This window comes from Rattus norvegicus, chromosome 4 (assembly GCF_036323735.1).
Source record: "Rattus norvegicus strain BN/NHsdMcwi chromosome 4, GRCr8, whole genome shotgun sequence".
Classification (NCBI taxonomy): Eukaryota; Metazoa; Chordata; class Mammalia; order Rodentia; family Muridae; genus Rattus; species Rattus norvegicus.
The window spans coordinates 181,014,753-181,040,303 of NC_086022.1; the positions used below are offsets into that span (position 1 = coordinate 181,014,753).

At 47.5% G+C, this 25,551-nt stretch overlaps 1 protein-coding gene across 7 annotated transcripts in view; it reads right to left on the reverse strand.

Annotated features, from left to right (window-relative positions):
- Positions 1-25,551, reverse strand: part of Itpr2 (inositol 1,4,5-trisphosphate receptor, type 2) — a 406,037-nt gene that overhangs the window by 255,428 nt on the left and 125,058 nt on the right. For all 7 annotated transcript variants that reach the window (XM_039108425.1, XM_063286748.1, XM_039108427.2 and 4 more), the window contains 6 exons: positions 21,837-21,881; positions 16,395-16,546; positions 10,632-10,731; positions 10,115-10,275; positions 5,024-5,165; positions 1,680-1,841 (listed from right to left, as the gene is read on the reverse strand). In XM_039108425.1, the coding sequence (XP_038964353.1) occupies positions 1,680-1,841; positions 5,024-5,165; positions 10,115-10,275; positions 10,632-10,731; positions 16,395-16,546; positions 21,837-21,881 (762 nt within the window). The remainder of the gene's footprint in view (positions 1-1,679; positions 1,842-5,023; positions 5,166-10,114; positions 10,276-10,631; positions 10,732-16,394; positions 16,547-21,836; positions 21,882-25,551) is intronic.

Sequence of the window (25,551 nt, forward strand, 5' to 3'; positions counted from 1 at the left end):
GTGCCAATAGAGTCCAAAGGGAGATACTGGATCGCCTGGGACAGGAGTTACAGGAAGCCATGAGCTACCCAAGTGAGAGCTGAGAATTGAACCCAGGTCCTCTAGAAGAGAAGTTAGTGCTCTCATCCACTGACCCATCTCTCCAGGCTCTAGTAGATATTTTTAAGACAAAGTGAGTCCTGAAGTGAGGTTTCACTAGCAGAACACCACTTTTGGCTACAATCCTAGACCCACACAAGCCACCCTCATCTTCCACAGCTCAGACTGCACCAGGACCATGGCTGCCTTTCCAACGCCATCATTCTTTCTCCCTACCCTGTTACAGTTTGAATATGAAATGTCCCCCAAAGAACAAGAATACCCTTGGCAGGGAATAGGGAGGCAAAGATTAAAATAGAGGCAGAAGGAACAACCATTCAGAGCCTGCCCCACATGTGGCCCATACATATACAGTCACCCATTTAGACAAGATGGATGAAGCAAAGAAGTGCAGGCCGACAGGAACCAGATGTAGATCTCTCCTGAGAGACACAGCCAGAATACAGCAAATACATAGGGGAATGCCAGAAGCAAACCACTGAACTGAGAACGGGACCCCCGTTGAAGGAATCAGAGAAAGGACTGGAAGAGCTTGAAGGGGCTCGAGACCCCATGTGAACAACAATGCCAACCAACCAGAGCTTCGGACTAAGCCACTACCCAAAGACTATACAGGGACTGACCCTGGGCTCCAACCTCATAGATAGCAATGAATAGCCTAGTAAGAGCACCAGTGGAAGGGGAAGCCCTTGGTCCTGCTAAGACTGAACCCCAAGTGAACGTGATTGTTGGGGGAGGGCGGTAATGGGGGAAGGATGGGGAGGGGAACACCCATATAGAAGGGGAGGGGGAGGGGTTAGGGGGATGTTGGCCGGGAAACCCGGAAAGGGAATAACAATCGAAATGTAAATAAGAAATACTCAAGTTAATAAAGATAAAAAAAAAGAAAGAAAGAAAGAAATGTCCCCCCAAAGGCACACGGGTTGGAACACTTGGTCCCCAGCAGGGGGCAGACTATAGAAGGTTGCAGAACCTCCAGGTAGAGCCTCTCTGGAGGAAGTGGGTCACCGGGGGTGGGCATTGTGGTTTTATAACCCAACTTCCTGTCTGTTCTCTGCTTCCTGTTCTGCCAAGAGGTGAGGAGTCACCCTGTGCCTTCCCTGCCAGGAGAGACTTCAAACGGTGGCCCAAATAAGCCCTCTCTCCCTTGAGTTTCTTCGTATCCGAAATTTGGTCACAATGACAAGAAAAGTAATCAATCCAATTATTCTGTCTTCTGAGAAAAACAAAAAAACAGACCGACCAAACAAACAAAAACCCTCCTGCTCCCATACAGCCACGCAGCTGATTTCCACTCTACCACACGCTAGAGTTCTGCAGCCCCTAAGCATAGAAATCCTGCACTTCCCAAGCCCCTCACGCCAAGAATGAGCCAAGGTGCCCTGCTCTGCAGGTTCTGGGACCATCACGGCATCCCACCTTCGTGTCTAACTCCTAAGAAGAATACCTGTTTATCGCCACAGTCCCTACAGATGGTTCTCTGGGCTACCCACATAAAGCCCGTCCTTGCAAAGCCAGGTTCCACGTCCTCCGGTCTACACTAACAGCCACCGAAGCCCACGCTGAGACTCGGGACCCACCTGGTTCTTCCTGTAGTCCTGCTGCGAATGCCGCAGCACGCGGTAGCAGAGACGCAGCACGTACTTGTACGGGGCATAGCGCTGGTCGCCCAGGTCCTCCAGCCTCAGCATCGAGCCTTCCCCAGCCTTCTCCTTGAAAGGGGCTTTAAGGATCCCAAACACCTAGAGGAATAAACAGATCCTCCTGGGTTGATGGACACACGGGTATTCTCTGCGCCCTGTTTTCATTTTCAACAGATAACACGGACTTAAAAACACTGTAGAAATATGTGACTGGGATTAATGCACAGGCCCCCCACTCCCTACTTAGTCAGGGGTAGAGGGGAACTTAGTGGTCGTTATCCCTGGATAATGAACGCGGACAAACCAAAACCCCGCTGCTTACAGGACCCAAGGTCAGCCACAAATTCACTACGTCATAACATGATCGATTTCACTTAGAAATTGTATTTTTATTAAGACGTAAACGCTTCGGCATTTGTAGGAAGCTACGCAGAAATAGTCAGGTGAATTAAAGTATGTTTTCATATGTTTTTATTATTCTGTTATTTTTCGGCAACAAATTAAAACAATATAAAGGGCCTGTACATTTACTTTCCCTGAAATTTACATCAGGAAATGGCTTCCAAATGTCACTCTCGCCTTGCTCTAGATGAAAGGAAATAACTCTCCAAATACATGTGCACCAATAACAGTGATCCTAAGCACATGAGATTCTCGGAGTCCCTTCACTGTTCACAGTAGGCAGATAAGTGGCCATAGGAATGAACGAATCAAGGAGCCACAGGAGTGATTCTGGAGACGCCCTCTGCACATCCCATCTCCTACATGGAGCCAAAGTCTTGCTAGACCAGGGAGCACTGGATGAGTATGAGGACGCGACTTGGGCTGCTAGAGGGCCTTCTAGAGAGAAGCCGGCAGGCTGAGAACGTTCTCCAGAAGGATCATGGGATCGAGGCCAGGAGCCCCAACACAAGAATTCAAAATGAAAAGGAATTGTCCCTTGGAGTTCGCAAAATATGCCTATGCTTCCTTGAGACTTTTATGTTCTCAAAATTTTTTTGCAACAGGTGAAGATTATTTCAGGGATCCACAACTGGTCAAAATACAGAGACTACGTGGCCCCGGGGTGCCTAAGTCTGATTACTACAACTGCACACATCCCTACACCTAAGGCTCAGAAAATCACAGAAAACCAGAAAACGACGACATGAGATTGTGCCTTTTATGTGTGACCTATGAACTCTAAGCCACACGGTTGCCTGAACGAGACCAGGGTAAGGACAGTGACAGTTGACATGTAAACTTGGATAAGGGAGATTCCACATGACCCCACCATAAAGTGAAGAGCTAGAGGTGGTGAGAGCCTGCTCCAGAGACGAGTCCCACACAGGCTGTCCCGTACCAAGGGGTCAATGTTGGACACAAATGAGCAGCACTGAGTAAACCCAGCAGGTGATGTTTACACATAAATGTCTATACACATAGTAATATATGGGGGAGTCGGGAACTTGGAGGAGAGAGACCTTGGAAGAAGAGGGGCACGGCAGAGATAAGGTCAGCATTTATGTATGAAGTTCTCGAAAAAATAAAATTATTTTTGAAAGGAAGAACTTTATGTTCCCTAGACCTTGAGTTACTCTGTATTTCTATTATGAAATAAAAAGTTGGGCAGAGCAGTTAATACATTCAAAATTTACTCAAGGTCCTAAAAGTCCAGGAATCAAACGCTTTCTGAAAGCAATTTCCTCCTGTAGGAAAGACTTGGTCCCTGAGACCTGTGAGATTTACTTCATTTGCTAAGAACACTGTTTTCAGACGTTCTGTGGATCTCAACCACACTGCGTCTTCAGATTTCCCTTCCCAACTCAGCATGGAATGTTAATTAACATTAATTAATTAGTGCTATGACCTGTATGTTTTTAAGGCTTTTCCTTGAGGCCATATGTGGTTAATACAAAACCTAATTATTTAATTATTATTTATTATGTTTATATATTAAATATAATTTAATACATTAATAAAACAATAAAAACGTGTAACTGCAAGAATATCCGTGTGCAGGTTACTAAGAGGCAAATTAATTTACTGATATGTATGCACTTGAGAGTGCTGGGCCAGACTCCCACTCCTTCCTAGAGCAGACGGAAGCATTCGTGTCACAATCAAGGTTTCTATTCCTGCACAAACATCATGACCAAGAAGCAAGCTGGGGAGGAAAGGGTTTATTCAGCTTACACTTCCACATTGCTGTTCATCACCAAAGGAAGTGAGGGCTGGAACTCACACAGGGCAGGAAGCAGGAGCTGATGCAGAGGCCATGGAGGGATGTTTCTTACTGACTTGCTTCCCCTGGCTTGCTCTCTTATAGAACCCAGGACCACCAGCCCAGGGATGGCACCACCCACAGGGGACCTTGGGTGATCAGATCACCCTTGATCACTCATTAAGAAAATGCCTTACAGCTGGTTCTCATGAAGGCATTTCCTCAAGGGAGGCTCCTTTCTCTGTGATAACCCCCAGCTTGTGTCAAGTTGACACACAAAACCAGCCAGTACAAGGTGGAATGGTTCCAAAGTCACCCGGAAATTCTAGTCACAAGTTCTTCCTAGGCAGTTTTTGGAGATACTCTGTAAAACTGCTTTTAGCCAATCACCCAGAACTGACGGATGTGGTGGCATCTGAGATAATGTCTCAGAGACTCCATAGCCGAGTCTGGGTCTCTCCCCCTTCTCTGGATCCTGCACTTTTAAGGGGAACCATCTTCCTTTGGAGACCAAAGTCCTTCACAGTGAAGAAGGCACAGAAGGAGTTTGAGGAAGCTGCTTGCACTGTGTGCACAGCCCAGGTCAGAACAGTGAGGCTGCGCTCAGATCTTTCCCCACTTTACAGCCTCAGATCTCACCCTGGGGGTGTGGGGGGGTGGCCTAGAGTTAAAATGAGCCTTCCAACATCAGTTAGCCTGTAGGCAGGTACAGCAGCCCATCTCCCCTGTGTCTGTGGAGCTACATACAGCTAACACCGACCTTCACAGAGAGACAGAGCCTTGTCTGGAGGCAGACTTGTACTAAACTGTATGAGCCATCTGGGAAGCAGATCTCCTCTCAGTCCACCCTTGAGAAGACAGTCAGGCCACTTAACGCCTTGGCAGTCCCTCTGAGAACTCCCCTGAGCAAGGGCCACCCCACAGAAGCAGCTGTCACACTTGAAACTCACAGGGGCCAAAAGAAGCCTGTGGGTGTCATTTGTTATGCAGCAAGGCGTAAACTAACCGATACAAAGATTTCCCTGATACCGTAACTCACAACATAAAATGCAACAATTGGGCTCCTTCAGCAACTCACCTGTGCCAGAATATTCTGTTCCCTCATTAGTTTTTGCCGTTCCCGGTTGGGCTTGGTGATGACCACATCCAGAACATCCTGTCCGTTGTTGGTCACATCAGCCACAAAGAAAATGAGGTCTTCCAACAACTTAGTCACAAACCTATCACACACAGGAAAAGATTGTGACAATTTTAGACGACTAAAGATTAAGTCTAAGAACTAAAACGCTAAGAAAGCTAAACTCTTTTTACACATAGTTCATCAACAAACTATGATGTCGAATGCCATTGCTACTCACCTGACCTTTCACAATATTTCCCCCCACCCTCGAGTCCAACTCCAACTCCATCACTTATTTGCAAACAGTTACTAAATGAAATCCTGGGCGGCCTGGACATCAGGTGACGTCAGCAGGCAGGAGTGAGCCTGAAGCCAAGTGGGTTCTCTCTGCTCAATGCTCATTCAACTTAAACATAAATCCTGTCTCTTGCTGACTCCGTAACTGGAGTTGGGGGTTTAGACAAGAAAAACAAAAGGCTCGGCTCTATCATAACTCTTGATTATTCTTTTTTTTTTTAGATTTATTTTATTTATATGAGTACACTGTCTTCAGACACACCAGAAGAGGGCATCAGATTCCATTATAGATGGTTGTGAGCCACCATGTGGTTGCTGGGAATTGAACTCAGGACCTCTGGACGAGCAGTCAGTGCTCTTAACCGCTGAGCCATCTCTCCAGCCCCTTGATTATTCTTAAAATAGGTAATAGTTAAGGGGGCAATGAGAAGAACATTATATACAATATAAAGTCACATTTATGCATAAATAGTAATGTTTGGTAATTATAAATGATATATTTTTATATACATATATTACATATAATGATGCATGTGGTTTTTTGGGGTTTTTTTTCCAGAGCTGAGGACCGAACCCAGGGCCTTGCACTTGCTAGGCAAGCGCTCTACCACTGAGCCAAATCCCCAACCCCAATGCATGTATTTTATATATACATAATATATAAAATATATGTGTATAGTGTATATATGGTAAGTGAGACTTGGCTGGAATCGTTATTTTTGGTCTGATATCCGCTCCCTATCAGAGATAAGTAACTGTCTGTTTACATACTCCTAAGAAAATCTATGCAACAGAATTTGACAGATTTAGCATAGTTAAAATATATGTTATGTATTTTAAAAGACAGACACCTGAAAAATAAAAAAGGCCACATGGGTCAAGAACAAAGTACAAGAGCCGGGAGCAGCAAATGACACACACCTTCAATCCCAGCACTCAGGAGGCAGAGGCAGGCAGATTTCTGAGTTCTAGGCCAGCCTGGCCTACAAAGCAAGATAGAGTTCCAGGACATCAGGGGCTACACAGAGAAACCCTGTCTCTCTGAAAAACGAAACTGTGAAGACAGACAGAGGCCCCCTTGCAGAGCCTCAGAAATTCATAGCCCTGTGCAGGCTGCAGCTAGGCAGGCACTGAAGGGACAGGAAGCACAGAGGGGACCTCCCTGCCTATGATCACCTGACTCACATGTCTCCCCTTACCAGAGGAGACTCAACATGGTTGGACTGGTGGAGAGGGGTCAGATGGAGGCTATGCCACAGGAGATATAAAATGAATGAGCACCGAGAGAAAAGGCAATATAATTCCACCTAAGAGAAGCCTGTGTAATTAAATCACGAAACATGCAGAAAACCGACGTTAGGAAAGACAGCCGTCGCGCTAAAAATCAGAAGGCTGATTCATCGCTAATACAACCCAAGTAACAAAGCCATTCTACGTGACATCTAAATGAGTGTGTTGTCAGTCCGCAGCAGAGAAAGCAATTATAGCAAGAGAACATAATTTAAAACGGTAGATGTGAATGAAGGGCGCATGGGTGAGGCGAAGAACCAGAAATCTGAGTAATGAAAGTGTATAGAAAATCACCTACGTGCAATTATAAGGCAGCACCAAAGGAATACAGAGAACAGCAAACAGAGATTTTAAAAAGCAGATTAGAAAGAGAAAAAATGTTAAAGAGGTCAGGGTCATAATTGGCTACACAGAGTTCAAGGACTCCCTGGGCTATGGGAGGGAAGGGGAGGAAGACAAAGAAGAGAGAAGAGGAGAGGGGGACCAAGAAGGGAGGGGGAAGGGAGGGGTGCGAAGGAGGGAGGGAGGAGGGAGAGGGAGGGGGAAGGAGGGAAAGGGAGAAGGGAGAGGAAGGAGGGAGAGGGAGCAGGAGGGAGGGACGTGACATAGTTTACATGACATGTTTATAAGAATAACCACTCAGCCCTGGTCATTGCATAAAGACATGGTGCTCTTCATAAGGTGCTGGATTTGGAAGAGGCTGACTGGACAGACATTCTGCGACATCCCTAGTGGCATGAGGAAGTGGTCCTAGCTGCATGAAGAGGTAGGCATGACAGCCTTTATCCTTGCTGCACCCCAGAGCACACACGGCATGGCCGGTAGCCAGCACATATCAAGCAAGCACTCAGTCTCACTGAATTAACTGCACCTCTGAGGAGCTGTCACAGACGACTCTCGGAGGACAAAGCAGGTCCCTTGGAGACTATAAGAAGTGTGGCACCTTCTCAGGCTCCACACAGAGTTGACACCTCACGCCCCCTCTCTCCCCATGACGCACTCCCAATCCTCTATTTTCTTGGTGTAGTCATGTAGTATACAACCAGAAAATTCAAATGAAAATATCTAAGGCTGAGGAAGATGAAGCCTGACACAGGAGCTGCACCCACGGAGTCGCTTCCTGGAGTGACTAAAGGAAATCACAGGGAGGAGAGGAGAGAGAGATCCCACCACATGGGCAGGCCTGCAGTGTTCTCAAATCCTCCCTTTGACCTTGGTTTCAAATAAAAAGAATAGCTAATGCTAACCGCACTCCCCACAGGGGGAAACATCAGGGTTGTCAGTTATTCTCAGAATGAATTTTCTATTGAATTCTTAAGTTGAGGGACTAAGGGCCTGTTCACTGCTCTGACAGGCAGCCTGGACTGCATCAGGATGAGGGGTAACATCATCAGAAAATGCAACCTCCCTGTTCTCAGGCACTCAGCCTCATTGTTGTTTCTCACTGAAGTAGCAGAGGGACAGGCAGGGAAGTAAAAATATGTGGCCTAGGGTCACTCTTGTCCACAGTCCTCCTGAGGCAGATCTGGAGAAGATGGGTTCCCCCTGACAGGAGCTGGAGAAAAAAGGCCTATGGGAGGAGGTGATCAGAAGGACCTAACACCATGAATGGCAATCTTTACTCAGTAAGTACTTCATGTTTACCAAAAGACTCAGGGAAGTGTGGTAACTTCCTGTGAACGTGGGAGACAATTAATCAAGAGGAAACATTCCTATCTGCACACTGACATCCATTTCTGCTGTGAGCTGGCTCTGGCCTTCAATCATCTGTAGCTATGAGAGTGGCCAGTTTCTGCTTCTGGTCTTGGTTTACTGGCCAGCACAGGGTGGGAAGGACATGTGTCAAATGCAGGTTCTCACAATGATGGTAAGAACCGACAGAAAGCTGATACCCATTTGACTGATTGTCAGCATAGCAACAATGTTTAAGTAAGAGGTATATTGTATCTAAGGCATATGCTATAATGTATCTAGAATTTATGCATTTAGTGACAGAACACTCAGAATGTTATGGCGGACATATCCATCCTGCTTCCTCCCTACCCAATCCTGAGCTTGTTAGGTTCACCCATGCCATCACTTATATGTATAGTTCATCTGCGTTCCTGTCTGTATGGTACTCCACTGTATGAACACAGTACAATTTGATTCTTCAACGATGACAAACAGAGATGGCCTTCAGTTTGGGGTTGTTTAGGACAAGCCTGGACATTTTTGCCCTTGTGTTCTGGGCTTCTTTTGGACAAATGTTCAAGAATGTGCAACTGAGGAATGAACCAGTGAGCCGCAACATATTTTTCTCTGACTTTACCGTTCCTGGCTGGGCTATTTAGAAAGGGGCTTGTCATCTCAATGGCTGTAGGTGAGAGCTCTGGTGTGCATGGCCAGAGACTCAGCAAATATCTCCTCACTGTTCAGATTCAAAGTCTGCAGCAACAGATCACAAAGAGAAGAAGAGAGAGGAGTTTATACCCCGAGGCCATGAGAAGCACCAACCGTCAGTCATGTGACTAGATACCCCACCCGCTGTTTATGTAATTTTACCCAGGTAGAGTTTAACCTCCATTTCCTTTGGAAGAAACGGGAATAGCTATTGAAGGACCACATCCAGGCTTGGGTTTTCAGAATTACTGTACCTAACATAGCTGATACAAAGTGGAGACATACTGATTCCTTGCAGCCTTCTTTTTCTCACATGTTTAAAAGTAAGTAAGCTAGACGTTAAGGACCCAGTTTCTCCAGGTGAGTGGCACAGGCAGAGAGTATATGAAAATATGACCAGAAAACGCAAGACTCAAAATCTAAACATGAATTCAAGTATTGTCATGTGATCTCTAAAAGCTTTCAAAGAGCAGAGAGAAGCTGAAACCATCCATCTCCAAGCCAAGATAAAATGGAAAAAATAAGTACACCATCAGACATTTTTATTTTTATTTATATGTGTGTGTCTCTGTCTATGTGCATGTGCCTGTGAGTGTAGTACCTGCGATGGCCAGAGGAGGGCGCCAGGTCCCTCAGATCTAGAATTACAGGTCATTGTGAGCCATCAGGTGTCTGTGCTGGAAAGCATTCTTCACTGCTGAGCATTATCAGATGTGAGGCTGCTACGATGAAGAATATTCTACATGTTCTTTTAGAGTCATCGGCTTTACTGTACGAATTAATTGACCGTGTGTGTGTGTGTGTGTGTGTGTGTGTGTGTGTGTGTGTGTATTGGTGTGTTGGTGGTGTTTTTTGGGGGCTTTAAGTGATTTTTTTAATTAGTTTTGAGGGACAAGGTCTCATGTAGCCCAGGCTGGCCTTGAGCTTGTTATGTAGCAGAGGATAACCTTGAACTCCTGATCCTCCAGCTTCCACCTCCTGAGTGCTGAGACCACAGGCCTTCCTCTGCCCCCCACCCCACCAAACTCAGGTCAACAGTTGACTCTTAATGACTCAAAGCCAGGTTTGAAAGATTCTCACCTCCTCTCATTCTGGGTGATGCTGCCATTCTCCAGCTTCTTCACCGTGGTGGCCAATACTTTGTTGGCATCGTTGGCAAAGTCCAGGTCTCGGACCTCAGACAGCGGGACGCACACGATGGCAAAGGCTTCTTTGTCTTCCTTGGTCTGGCAGGTCCCAATCTGTAAGGTGTGTTTCCGTGAAACTACATGGTCTGGAGACCACGCTCCTCAGTACCAAGACGCATTGGGCGGGGATGGATGAGACAGAGAAACGCTAACTCCTGAACGCAGCGTTCTCAAGGAAGGCTTCAGGGAAAAGACGGCTCTCCACACCCATTTCCTGCACTGGGAGAGTGTCTCTTTCATACACCCTCCCTCCGCCTCCAATACTTCCAAGTAGAGAATGTGCTGGAATCCTCTTGCATTTTTCTGACATCTGCATCCCTACCTCCTGACCCACAGCCCTGCCCCGGCCCCGTCAGAGACCTGATGAACTTTGAGCCTCCCCAGTCCCCTGAAACTTCAGCCACACTTACTTTCAGCATGACAGGCCTCTCTTCCTCTGTGTCTATGGGGATGCTGGTGCTTGTTACCCACGTGTTGGTACACAGGTGCCTCAACCGCACGTAGGAGTTCCTAAGAGCAAATGATTTAGAAACATGGAGGTCTGGCGAGATGTCTCAGAGGGCAGAGGTGCTTGCCACCCAACAATGGGGAACCGTAGTCCACTCTCCAGAACACACATGAAGATAGACGGCAAGGACCAACTCCACAAAACTGTGCTCTGATCTACACACACACACACACACACACACACACACACACACACACTAATAACTGTTAATTAAAACCCTTTACATATTGACATATTCAACGGATCCATCTGTGGTGTGGACACTAAGTGTCTTAGAGTAGCAACCTTCTCAGGATCCATCTGGAATAAGAAGTCAGCCCTGGGTACAGGCTGCCTTGGAGCACACACCTTCACTTCCTAAACCATCCACATCGCCAGAAACTTTTCAAGAATGCAAATCCCAAGACCTCACTGGTCCACATTCAGACACCGTGGAGTGTGGTCAGCGAACACTAGTCTATTCTGTCCCCAGACTACTAACTAAAATGCATGTATGGCCCGAATCACGGAGCTGCCGTGGCCGTTGAAGGCATAACTCAGGACACCTAAGTGAATTCATCGTTCTGAGCAGCTGGACAGGCACACTCCCAAGATAAGGCTGAGCAGAGAGCTGCTTGGACCTCTAACCCAAACCTCATGCTGTAAACCGCATCCTTCTGTGTCCAGCTTGGTGGCGATTCCCCGATTTCTCTGGTTTTATTGCTAAATTCCGTGTTTAATGTGCAAACACTGACCTCGGTTCCTAAGTAAGATATTGACATGTCTAGAGAAGAAAACGGTTGTCAGGGTTACAGGGAAGGGAGATGAATAAGAATGAAGCCTGGTGGCGTGAATAGGAAGACGCCTTCAAGGAGCCATCACTGAGTGTGCCAGCTTAAATCTCACTGAAAACTGTATGAGTATCCCTGAGTGCAGTGCCTATGATGGCCAGAAGAGGGCAGCAGATCCTCTGGAGCAGAAGTGGCTCAACCCTGTGTGTGGGCTGGAAACTGACCTCAGCTGCTGTAACTGAGAGGTTAGTCATACACAGTCTTAACCACAGACTCTCTGACCTCAAGGAAAATATTTTTTAAAGAAAATACCTGTGATAGATAAGCTTCTTTGGGTGTGAGTTATAGTCTGTTTACCATTAATTCAGTGTGAAGAATCAACATTACCTACTTCATTGTCTCTATCAAATAGACACACAAGTCCGTGTGCTGACTGCAGGCGGATTTCAACCAGGGGCTCAGATTGGACTCACACTCTACGTGAGCAATGTTTCTGCATTTGACTGTTTCTTGAGTCAAGAATTGTGTGTGTACTATGGCAGCGGCCCCTAAAGAGAATGTTAAATCATTACATTGTGCCCTCTCTACCTCACATCTCATTCCCAGTACTCCTTCAACAAGAGTGTGCAGTGCCTATTAAGAGAAAAGGTCTGTTGTGTATTGTTCATCCTAAAGCTGAGGCATAATTCATACACTCTAAAGTTCAACATTTTAGGACCAAACAGAAGACCTGACATCAAATGCCTCGGGGAAACTCAATCATTGTCGTGTTCTTGCTGGTTCATGAAGACAGATAAAACACACAGCGAGTTTCAAACACCTACCATGGCAAGCACCTAACCCTTGTCCAAATAACCAGAAACGCCTCTGCTTTAGCGCCCAGAATCCTCTAAGTAGGGGATGATGCCGCCTACTGTGGCTGTCTTCTCCCCTGGGTCCTGAGGTCTGGAAAGTGAGGGCACTGCACACTCACCATGCACTACATGGTGGCCAGCCTCTCTACTCTGTCCTTACGCTTTTCAACACAGATGAGTTTCCCATCTTCAAAATGCTTGTTTGGGGAGCTGGGGAGATGGCTCAGTGGTTAAGAGCACTGACTGCTCTTCCAGAGGTCCTGAGTTCAAATCCCAGCAGCCACATGGTGGCTCACAACCATCTGTAATGAGATCTGATGCCCTCTTCTGGTGTGTCTGGAGACAGCTACAGTGTACTTAGATATAATAAATAAGTAAATCTTTAAAACAACAAAGAAATGTGCTTGTGTGATTGTTTAAATGATAATGGCTTCAGTGGGCTCGTAGGCTTGAATGCTTAGTCCCCAGTTGGTGGAAGTGTTTGGGAAAGATTACGAACTGTGGCCTTGTTGGAAGAGATGTGTCATTACAGTTGGCATGCTGCCTTTCCCTCCTCCCACTCCCCCTCTCCCGCTCCCTTTCCTTCTCCCCTTTCTCCCCTCCCCCTCCTTTTCCTCTACCTCTACCTCTCCATCTCTCCTCCCTTTCCTTCTCCCCTCTCCCTCTTTCCTCTCCTCTCTCCCTGCTTCCCTCTCCCTGCTCCTCCCCCTGCTTCATCTCCCCTCCCCCTGCCCCTCCACTATCTTCCCTCACCTCCAGTATCTCCCCTCTCCCTCCCCCTCTCCTCTCCAACACGAAAGCTCTCAGTAACTGCTACTGCACCATGCCTGCCTCCTGCCATGCTCCCCGCCATGATGGTCATGGACTCTAACGCTCTGGAACCATGAGTCCCCAGGTTAAATGCTTTCTTTTACAAGTCGCCTTGGTCATGGTGTCCCTTCACTGGACTAGCAGAAGCAACAAAGACAGCTTGGGAGCAGAGTAGTTGAGATTCAGACACTTTTTAAACATTTCAGAGTAGCCGCATAATGAGAAATCTAGAGATGAGACCCAAGTCTAGACATGACATTCATGTGCCTCAGCCATCTCTCCAATGGCGGTTTTATACGATGTTTTAAGTACACGTGCATTTTAACTGCAATTCCATCACACCGCCAGGCATGTAGGATTTCCACTGTGGTGCCAGTACTGGTTCCCAAGCTGTCACTTCCCGGGTCGTGTCAGGTTAGATTTTTCAGGTCAGGGAGGCCTTCAGCCTGGGTGCACCCCTTGAGTCCGCCAACACCACTGGGATGCAAGTTGAAGGGATGGTAACCCGGAGAGAGAGCACAGTCTAGCAAGGACTTAGGAACTGTGTCACGGAGACGCAGTCAGGCTGTGACACTGTCTGTCTGTTTGTCTGTCTGTCTGTCTGTCTGCCTGCCTACAGTTTAAGGGCACTGCTGTGGAATGATGGCTCAGGGGAGATTTCATGCTCCGTGCTCCAGGATCAAATCCTGCCTCATGCACACACAATAGCCATGAGCTTGTCCTCCTGAGTCACTGTCTCCCAAAGCCCAGGTTGCAACACAGACCAGTTAAACAAATGTCTAGGAGAGGTGGGTGTCAGCACTGGCCACAGATTATCAAGTGTCCCACTGCACAGGAAAGACTGGGAGCCCTGCTCTAAGCATTTGATGCAAAACGTCTAGCTTGGGGCTCCCTAGAAAAGGGCCCTCGAGGGCCCACTGCAGACATGGAGTCACAGACTATCTGTATCAGATCCCCATGGCTGACCCCGTTTGATGTGGGTTAACATTTCACCCAGCCAATTATAGCATCGCTGTGGAACTCTGTCCTCTGAGCTTAAGGGACATTACAGTCTTCGTCAGACAGGCTTGACTGACCGCTGGGATTGGACTTGCTACTGTTCCCTCGTGGGGGTAGGGAGCGTAATTCCACCCTTGCCTCAGACTCCTGCCTTTTGTTCCTGCATTTCCCAACAACATACAGTCCCGGGAAGTTCTAGAATGCACACGGTAAACAGCTGACAGGGGGAGGGGGTGCCACAGGGAGGTTACCACCCATGCTGGTGCCAGATTTTTCAGTGACACAGTTGCTTGCCACCCACATTCCTGTAAGAAACCCCTCGCCATGCTCCTGTAAGTAAACTCAGTGTTCCTCTCACTGGACTTGAGTGGAACCCTTCCTTTGGTCTGTTGTAGATGCCCTGGGTTTGGACCTATCGGTTCACATCCCTCCAGGAAAAGCTCGAACCACATGAGCTGAAAGTTTGAGAAATCCACCGGCTAACGCTTTTACGAGATGCTGTGGCCACATCTCACCCCAGACTGACTTCACTACTCTCAGAATCCTGGATCCACTCCTCAGATCTTTCTCGGCCAGTCTGAGGAGGCCTGCTCTAACTCAGCTTCTGACCTCTGACCTCCGACCCAGGAGAGTTACCCATGATGAAGGCAGGTAATGGTCATGAACTCGACATGAGGCTTGGCAGGCACAAAGAAAGTATTGGAGGACTTTGGATGAGGATGTAAGAGTGGTTAGTATTAAGTTTTTGTTAGCTGTAATGCTCTAGTACAGCGAGACTTAAAACCTTGGGGGTGGGTCTCTGCCCCTGACCATGGGTTCCCTCCACTCCCTTAAAGAAACTCTCCTACGATGAATTCAAGATAGACCCCGTTCTGCTTACTTGGGTTTAAAGTGGGTAATGATCAAGGTGCCCGAGAAGGCAGATGCTTGGCCAAAGCAGCAGAGGGAATCTCTTCACAGGCTACACTGGCGAGCACGCGGGCAGGAGAGAGGGGCTCGCACCAGGTCACCGCTCAGCAGCTCCCCTCATGAACAAGGTAATCACAGAACCTGTGCAACACTGTCTGCATTTTTGTGTGGTCCCTCAGCTAACCACCACCAATTTCCAGGCCCAACTTCAACACTTGTGTCACCCCAGCCAAATTAGAGCTGCCCTTCTTGGCCTAAGAACACAGACAAGACTCGCTGTGTCTAGGACATGAAAGAAAGGTTTAACAAAAATATTTACATTCAAGCTAAAGAACCCAATAACCTCTCTACCTGAACCCTGGCTGGTCCCGTGCCCCTTCCTCTTCTTAGGTCCCACTGCACTGGCCTCATTGCGGCGAGCCGTGAGCCACCTGGAATTTTTCAAGCTGGTTCCACCTCCTAGAATGGTCCCCTCCGATGGGAACCACCAAGTCCATGCAGTCTTTCCTTAGAGAAGCCACTTCTGCACCCTCTGGCCTAACCTAACTTCATTATCTTTTTACAGGCCTCTTGGAGATGGTGCTCTGAAGAGATGCTTGCCTCTCCATTTCTGCTTTTCACTTTTGCATTTGGCTTAATAGGCAGAGGTGACCAGATCTGGCTTAGGGCACTGATTGTAACCCACAAGTTCGAAATCAACCTCGGCTCACATGGTCCGGTGACCCTGTTTCTCTTTTCGATGCCCAGGGCCAGGCCGGCCTCTTTTTTTTTTTTTTTTTTTTTTTTTTTCTTTTTTTCGGAGCTGGGGACCAAACCCAGGGCCTTGCGCTTGCTAGGCAACCGCTCTACCACTGAGCTAAATCCCCAACCCCCAGGCCTTAACTGAGCTGTCTTAACTGACAGCTCAACTTCTTAGCTGAGCCATGAACCAAGTGAACTAGTAAATGAGACAAGAGGGAATCCTGACATGGAAGAATTAAACATTAAAATTAACAGAATTAAAATGCTGTTAGATTACTTTTCATTGTTGTTGTTGTAGTAACCAAAGGCCACACAAGTGAATAAGTGATTCTAATAAATTTTTCACAGATCCCTTGGTCCTGTACGCTTTAATTGTTTATAGGAATAAAGTAAGCTATGTTTGCATGTTCACCTGAGTGAGAATGTTTTGAGAGCATTTCCACCTCTCACAGCCTCTTCTACTGCAAAACTTCTATCAATGTTACACTTTTGATTCCTGTTGGGGGAGCTGTCCAAAGAAACATCTGCTCAGCCTAACTTTCTACTCATTTGTTTCTTCTTTAATCTCATATTTCTCTTTACCTCGGAACCAGGCAGTCAGCTCTCTGCAGAGTTGTGGCGTCAAGTTCAAAAAGGGACGCGATGTCATTTCCGTGCGGGACCGAGACCAGCGTGTACATGATCTTCTCCCCTGCCTGGCGTTTTTTCTTTGAGGTTGGAAGCTCCCCGTCTCTCTGCGGAAGAGGTCGGAGGTGACTTAGCATCTTCAGATTCAGTTTTAACTGTTCCAGCTAATCGGGACATAAGTGTGAGTTTGACCACCATTCCTTCACTGGGTTATGGGGATGTCTATTCTGAGTCACCCTTCAGAAGATGGGGGCTCACTGCCTTTGTGATGGTTATGGGCAACCATGCAGCCCATGTTCCCAGGAGGGGTGAGCATGCCCTTAAGTACAAGAGTTATGGCGCCTTCTGTGGTGGCTCCATACCTATTTACAGCAAAATGATTTGACCCTCCGCATTTAAGTGAGTCACCAGAACTCTCTAAGTGCTACAGACTCGAGAACACACACACAGGACCAATGAATATATGAAAACATGCACAACCCCACTAGTTGTTGGGGAATATAAATCGAAACCACAGCATAGCATAGCCTCCCACCTGCTAGGGACACCATGGCCAAAATCCAGAGATGAATGGACGAAGGTGTAGAGAAAGGGTGGGATGGTACCCTGTGGGTGGGATGTAAAATGTCTAGACACTCACACCGCAATGGTTCTTTTCAAAACATGTATTTAAAAAGCCCGCTAATTGGGGTTAATTAAAACAAGCCGCTGCAAATTATTAACAGTATTCGAGGCTTGTGGCTTCATTGTAACTACATAGAACACACGGAATGTGTCCGTCTGCTTCTCCAACCTTCCCATTGGCCCTTGGAAAATAGTTCTATACTATAGAGAAGATGTCTACACGTAAATAATTTCACAACTGCGTGTGTGGAGGAGCACATCCGACATGCCTGCGTGACTTTTACAAGAGCCTCGTTGGAAGCTTCCTGCTTCGACTCTTCCCACGCTCTGGCTAGTTTACTTAACAAACTCTACTTCGTAAACAGTTTGGAAGTAAATATCAAGACTGCCCCTTGGAAATTTTTAGGCAATTAAATATGAATAATGCGGTATGAGCGTACCAGGCACCTAGAAGCTGTTTTTCTAAGCAGACTCTGTCCTTGAGCCACAGGCTGGCGAAAGGCAGGATGGAAGTCTGGCCTCGCCGCACACCTCGAGGGTCTGTCTCCTTCACTTCTGCTCAGAAAGCCTGCATGGCCCTGCACGTAGGCACTGCACACTCACAGAGTGCCTGTACTCCTCACCCTCAGAGACTAAAGGCACAGAGACATCATTGTCCGGAGCCTGCAGTCACCTTGGATTCCAAGAGAAACTCACAAAGGACACACAGTCCCCCAGCGAGGCAGGTACCAATGAGGGTATTCAGCTACACGCTCAGCAGAAGTGATCGCTTTGTGGGAACCCACTGATGCACTCAACGGTCACGTCTTCAGACCTCCTGTGGAACCTGGTCTGAGAGAGCGGTAACCAGACGGAGCCAGCCGTGGTCAGGGCTACGCAGTTCCAGCCCAGTCTTCCCCTATCTAGACCCAAAGCTCCTGTCAGGACCCCGGGGACAGCCGAGCTCACTGGTCTCTTCCACCTGCTCCTCTTCCCCTGTGGCCACATTGAAATTCCCTCCCTCCGCTCTTCCCTCTCAGTCCTCTCCCACTCGGTGATGTCAAGCCCGGCCTGTCAAGGCTGCCAGAGTCGCCAGAAAACCTCAGTTACACACGTAATAATGAGTGTAGCTACAATAAACAAGAAAGGCCACCCTGCATCTTTACAGCATAAAGAAAATCCTGTCCAAACTCATGAGCATTATGGATTGCGCTTATAAAACTCTCGATTTTTAATGGGGAAAAGGGACACAGGAACTATAGCTCCCTGCAGAGAATTTTGGGAGCATCATAGTTAGCCTGACATCATAAAAATGGAGGAAGAACCAAGGGAGCTGAAACAGGAAGAGCTCTATCTATCTATCTATCTATCTATCTATCTATCTATCTATCTATCTATCTATTCTCTCGCTCTCGCTCTCGCCCAGCTTAGGAGCTTGGGTCTCAGAATGCCACCTGGTCACTTACCAAACAGTCATGTTTCAGATAAGTTTGCGTATGTGTGTGTGTGCCTGTGTACACGGAAGTATGTGTGCATGTTCTCATGTGTGGGTTCAGGGGTGTGTGTATGTGAGTGTGTATGTGAGTGCGTGAGAGTGTATGTGTATATGAGTATGTGTGAGTGTGTGTCTGTGAATAGGTATAAGTGTATATGTGAGTGTATGGGTGTAGGTGAGCATGAGTATGTGTATGTGTGTATATGTGTGTGGATATGTGAATGTGTGTGAGCATGAGTGTGTACGCATGTTCTCACATGTAGGTGTTATGTATGTGTGTGGATATGTGTATGTATGTATATGTGTGAGAGTGTGTGTATGTGTGTGAGAGTGTGTGTATGTGTGTGAGAGTGTGTGTATGTTTGTATGTATGTATGTATGTGGGAATGTTGTGTGTGAGTGTGTGTGTGTATGTATGTATGTATGTGGAAGAGTGTGTGTGTGTGTGTGTGTGTGTGTGTGTGTATGCCAGAGGTCAATCTTGAACCTCATTTTTTGAGACACAGTCCCTCACTAGAAGTTAGATCTTAACAGGTAGGCTAGCTGGGCAGCAATCCCCAAGGACCAGCCTGTCTCCCACAACCCTGGAGTGGCAGGCAGGAACCACCACAGCCAGCCATTTCTAAGTGGTGCTGAGGTTGAACTCTGGTCCTCGTGCTTGCAAAGCAAGCACTTGACTGAGTACGCGGTCTTACAGCCCCGGACAGCATTTTTTAAAAAAACAAAAAAAAAAAAAAGAAAAACAAACAAACAAAAAAACTGGGAAGGAAAAGCACAGGTCTCCAAGGCTGTCCAGGAAGGACCTGCTCTTATGCAAAGCTGCAAGGAAGCTGATAGCTCTGCTCCTGCTCCAGCCCCTCCTCCTGGGGAGGTATACTTCAGGGCACCCCAGAATACGTTTGTGTTGACTCGTGGCGAGCCACTGACTTTAGGTCAAACATCACCTATCACATTGGCTGTACTGTTGGAGCTGAGACGTGCAGGGAGAAGGCCCTGTCTGTTTTTTGGAGCTGAGATACAGGCTACGAGAAGCCGCTACATCACAGGCATAGCTCTCCCCTCCCTCCTCTGCCCAAGCTCCAGCTCTACTTGGGAAAGCCACACCTCCCAGGAGCCTACGAAAGCTGCAAGGACTTTCTCTATCTCTGTAAGCCTCCTTCCCAGAGCTTCCTGACAGATCCTTTCTGCTTTCTGGGGCCTGCACATCTTACTGCCAGAGAGCCTGAAGTGAAACCCATGGCATCATGAAGGTCTGACCAATCCTAAACCCCCATCTCCAAATTCCACAGAACAGTACTTGAAAGTACGTTTCCAACCATCTCCCTTTGCTAGAACATTCCCATGGATACAAACACGCAGGTCTGTAGTTGGCCACATGGGAGAATTTTGACGCTCAGAGGACATCTGACAATTTCCGGACACATTGTTGGTTGTCACAGCTGAGAGCTGGGGTGGGGTGAAGCTGCCAACACCCACTGAGATGAGATCAACAGTGCTCCCATCACCCCGCCATCCAGAGGGTGCCCCACTACCATTGAGGGAACACCCGTTACAACTTGTGCAGAGGACACCCCACTACTCATACAGGGAACACCTTAACACCAGCACAAAGAATCGTCTGGTCCACTATGTCAATATTGCAGAGGCTGTGAGACCCCAGCCTCAGACACAGAACCGCCTTCAAAATAAGCAGATTCCATGCCACATAAACATGGCAGTGTTTGCTCATAGGAATGGAATTGCAGAGAATTAAAAAAAAAAATCCCCTCTGCAGAGCCCTCTGAAAGATGTGGACCTTCGAGAAGAAATAATGACCCTCAGGTTCCCAGCTGGGCTTGACACTTCGCCAATGTTTACTGGCAGGTGCCCAGGGAAGCTGTACATTCGTAAGATCGGAAATAATGGGCTCCGTTGTAAAGTGAACACCGCAATTTGGTCTTAATGGGAGCCCCGACATACACCGCCTCATTTCTGCAATGCCATGCATTAACCTCTGAGGCTTCAAAGACGGAAGGCAACGTCTTGATAAAGGTTTCTGAATTACAGGAAAAAAAAATATTAGTGGGTCGTTAAGCCGCCAACGAGGGGAATACTGAGAGGAAAATCAGCATCATCTCCAGCCGTGTTACTGGAACTCTGCATGAGAGGAGCCGGCGTTCTGTTTTGGGAAATTGATCTCTGTCACAGGCTGCAGATCGACTCTAACAGCCCCTCTCCTTTCCTTTTCAGACAGAAGTGTAATTACTGCAATGTAGCAAACAGACTGTAACAAGCAGCCGCCCTGCGGGGACTGCTCCTTCACGGTCTCAATTTTCTTTATGCTCAAACTTGGGGCTTTGGAGACATTGTTGCCATTAAACCAGACCTCTGCTACTGGCCGTCTCTCCCAGGAAACTGGCACAGTCCAGAATGCATCCCTGTGTGTGTTTACAGGGAGTCTGGGGACAAGCTCTCAAATGCAGGAGTGTTCTTCTCAGCTTTAGTGGAGCTGAGGAACGAGGAGGAGAGCAGCCCAGCCAAACAAGGGTCGATTAGTAAGAACGGACGGACAGGCGTCACCCTGTCTACTGCTTAGCACAGACTCCTGTTTCCTATCCGCTCCCTGAAACCCTCCCTGCTCTACACACACAGCCAGCTGCATGGCCACTGCCCACGCAGGAAACAGAGCAAAGTTACAATTTAGCCACACAGTGGGAAGGTTTGGTGGGCGTTCTCTAGGAGAAGCAACTTTTGCCCCAGTACTGAGGACTGAACCTACCGCCGCATGTGTAAACCCTGTATCGTGAGCTATACCTCCAGCCCTTTTTATAACTTTTTATTACATTTAAGTGTTGTGTATGTATGTGCATGGAGGGGGGTGGGCAGATGCCACAAGGCACATGTTAAAGTCAGAAGACAACTTTTGTGAGTTTGTTTTCTCCTACCATATAAGTCTTAGGGACAGAGTTCAGACCCTCCGGCTGAGCAGTAAACACCCAAGAACCATTTCACTGCCCCACCTTTTAGACAGTATTTCCATGCACTTCTGGAAACTGAACCTAGACCCCCACCGCCACCCCAGCCTATTTCCCAGAAGTTTCCATGCCTTGCAATAACCAGTCTTCAAGAGGCAGGAATGTCCCTCAGCACCCCCTGCTGGCAGGGAAGGGAATAGCACCTGAGCCCCGAGCTTCTCTGACCAATTGAGAGACTCTGTCTTGAGGTCCTAGTCTTCAAGGCTGTTAGTAAGATGTCTTTGATTTATTCATGGAAAACATGATGTGAAACATTTGGGGTGTACTGATGGAAAGTCTACTCACCACAGTTTTTCCTTCATTTTGAGCATCTCGATAGTCAGGGTTAAGCTGAAAAACAAAGCAAACAGCTTTAAATTTAAAACGCCAGTAAGAATGTGCTGAGCCTGGGCCGGTAAGATGGTTCAGGGGACGAAGGTCCTCCCTGAAAGCTGGATGACCTGAGATCAATTCCAGCATGCACCTTGTATGTGCTTGCTCGATTTCTCTCTCTCCCTCTCTCCTCTCTTTCCCTCCCTCCTTCCCTCTCACCTCTCTCTCTCCCTCCCTCTCTCTCTCTCTCTCTCTCTCTCTCTCTCTCTCTCTCTCTCACACACACACACACACACACACACACATGAACATGCTTAAATACAACACCAGCAATGGCCCCACTATTGACCTGGATCCTAGACCCAAAGAATTTGCCAAACAAAAGCTGACAGTAATGGTCTCCCTGTCTCAGACAAAGTGTGGTTGGCCAGGCAGAGATCTGTCCTAGCCAATAGATTCATGATCAGAGATGATGCAAAATTCAGGGTGTAGCAGGGCAGAAGGCAGAGGGGCAGATGGAGTAAGGGGCTTTCTAAGAAACACTGTGATGTGGGGAGGGGAGAAGGAGCCGAGGGTGGTGTGCCCACCGGAATCACACTTCATGAGAACGCAGAGACAGCACTCTGCTGTGAAGAAGAGTCAACAGGACCTCATGACAGACAGACAGCTGCCCTGCACCTGAGGATTTAGAAAGGCAACTGAGCACCGTATAAAGAAATAAAAATACGGAACAAAAGTATAATCCGCCCACTCTGTGGCTTCGCTCAGAGCTCACTTATCTGAAGATGGTAGAAGAGAGCTGGGCTGGAGGGATGTCTTCTGTGATGTCATCTGTGCTGTTATACATGGTCACGTGATCTTTGGTTTTGTATTTTTGTTTGTTTCTTATATTCTTCATATTATGATTCTGTATATTCATTATGTACTATACATATATCCCATCACAGATATATATATTTATCTACTTACACACACAATATATATATATATATGTATATATATATATATATGGAGCTCTGTGAATAGTGATCCTCAACTTGGCAGAATCTGGACTCTAAACCTTTGGGCACATCTGTGAGGGATTACTCAGATTAGTTTAGCCTCTGACCTCACCAGTGTGACTTATTGAGGGGAGAAGAGCCCACTAAAGTAAGAGACACCGTTCCTGGGGCTTGATCCTTGACCACCTAAAACTAAGAATCGAGCTGTTTTGACTGTGGATGCCATGTGGCCAGCCACGGCAAACTCCCACCACTATGCCATCCTTGCCTTGATGGAATGTATCCGGGAATGGGTGAACCAGAATGTACTAGAACAAACCTCCCTTCCTTAAGTCGCTTTTGTTAGAATATCTTATCTAGTAACAAAAATGCAACCAACACAAAGTTAGTCAGACTGTATCTGAAGCTATATCTAAGGGTTACAGTTGCATTCAGGCTGAACTAGAACACTTAGCCCCAGACAATAGTAAACCCCAGCTCAGAACCACGACATGACAGGTGCATAAGCAGGATGTACACGAAAATGGGAATCGGCCCAACTAAGCCCAACACAAAACAACTTCTGCCCCTGGAGGTGCAGCCCATACCTTACCCCAGACCATGCCACACTCTAACATAAGTCACCCTTTCAAGGTCACCAAGTTCTGTAAGGCCTTTTAAAGTTCTGGGCCCTGGGGAAAGTCATCCGGTCCCATTGAACTGGGAGTCCTTATCTACAGAATGGGAGGAGGAACTCTAGGATTGAGCCCCCAGTCTGTGAAGCCTATGACTGAGCCCCCAATCTGTGGACATGTGAGACTGAGCCCCAAGCCTAGGGTGACCCATGACGGCCATAGGTCTTCATGGTCGAGGGTCACACATCCCTGTCTTTGGCTGCTTGTCAGTCACCTCTGTCAGTCAGAAAAGCATAAACTAATAATGTTTTTAAAAAGGAGGAAAAAGATGACGTGTCGGTCACTGTGAGCCTGGCTGGGTTTTCAGTCACCCAGGTGACACCCTCTGTGGGGGCCAGTCTGTGAGAATCATGTGATGTCAGAGTGAGAGAGTGCAGGTCTGAGGGACAGAAGCTACACCCTAAGTGAGTGCAAGCTCTGCTCTCCTGCCTCCTGGAGGTTGCAAGGTGTGAGCCAAAACTGAAAGACCCCACAGGTAGGCTCTTAGGTTGAAAGGAAGATCACCCTGGACCTCAGAGGCTTTTAAGCTAAAGGGAAGATCATGCCACATATGGCTGTTAATTGAGTGATATAAAAATCAATCTTATATGTTTACATTCGACAGCATCTAAGTATAAAAACTGCTGTGGAAAAATATGCTTATTTTGATTCTCAAGTTTTAATGCCTATAACCAGGGGAGGAAATCACTGTGGGGAAATGACCCAAGTTTTAAGAATATTTACTGCGTTTATAAGACAGGGAGATGGCCAAGATCAAATTCAGGGTCCACAGAGCGGTGGGAGTGAATGAGAGAATGTAGTGGTTACTGGCAATGTTGAAAGGTGGCCTTTCCTCATCAAAACACAATTAAACAGAGTGCAATGTGCGGAAGAGAAGGTCAGGTCGTCACAAGAGTCACGCTAGCCGTCCCGAGTCAGATGCAGGATGCCGGCAGCCTTCCATCCACACAGCAGAAATAAACAGACTGAAATCACTCAAGTCCGGGATACATGTTCAGAGTCTTGCTTTCTTCCTTTTGGGTGGGAGTCGGGGACACGGATGGGTTTGTTGCGTGCAGGTGCAGTACTTATGGAGACCAGAAGAGGGCACCAGACCCTTTGGCAACATGAGCGAGTAGCACCAACCACACTGGCGGTCCCGTGGATCAGGGGTCGCCTTCACCTACTTAAGCAATCTGCCCCTGCCAGCTGAGCCGTTTCCCTGGCTGCTTTTCTTTTTCTTCTCCGTGTCGTTGTTTTTGCCTTGGGTTTTTTGGTTTGGTTGGTGTTGGTTTCTCTTTTTTGAGAATGAATCTCCTATAGCTCACGTGGGTCTCAGACTCACTTTAGAGCTGCTGCTGGGGGCGATCCTGACCTCGTGCCTCCCCACTCTCTGTGCATGAGATGCCAAGACTGTCCTCTTCCAGCTTTTTAGCGGTGGGGTTTCAATTAACTGTGTCTAAGAGTATTGAAGTTAGGAAGTAAGGGTTTAGTGCCATCTGGTGGAAGCTTGACCAAGCTACAAACAAATAAGCCAACCCGCTTTCTTCACAGGGCTGTGTGTGTGTGTGTGTGTGTGTGTGTGTGTGTGTGTGTGTGTGTGTGTGTGTGTCTGTGTCTGTGTGTCTGTGTGTGTGTGAGTGTGCCTGTGCATGTGTGTCTGTGCGTGTGTGTGTGTGTGTGTGCGGTGTGTATGTGCATGCATGTGTGTGTGTCTGTGTGTGTGCATGTGTGTGTGCGCGCTTGTGTGTGTATGTGCATGCATGTGCGTGTGTGTGCATGAGTGCGTGTGTGTGTGTCTGTGTGTGGGTGTGTGGGTGTGTATGTGTGTGTGCATGTGTGAGTGTTCCACCTTTTTTTTAATTGACACAGTGTATTTCACTGGCTTAGAGCCCTCCTAATGGGCTAGGCCGGCTGGCCATAGAGCCTGGCTCCACCTACCCAATGCTGGGATTAGAAGCACAAGCTCCAAGCCTGGCTCTTTTTAGACAGGTTCCGAATGTCAGACTCAGGTCCCCATGCCTTCATGGCAAA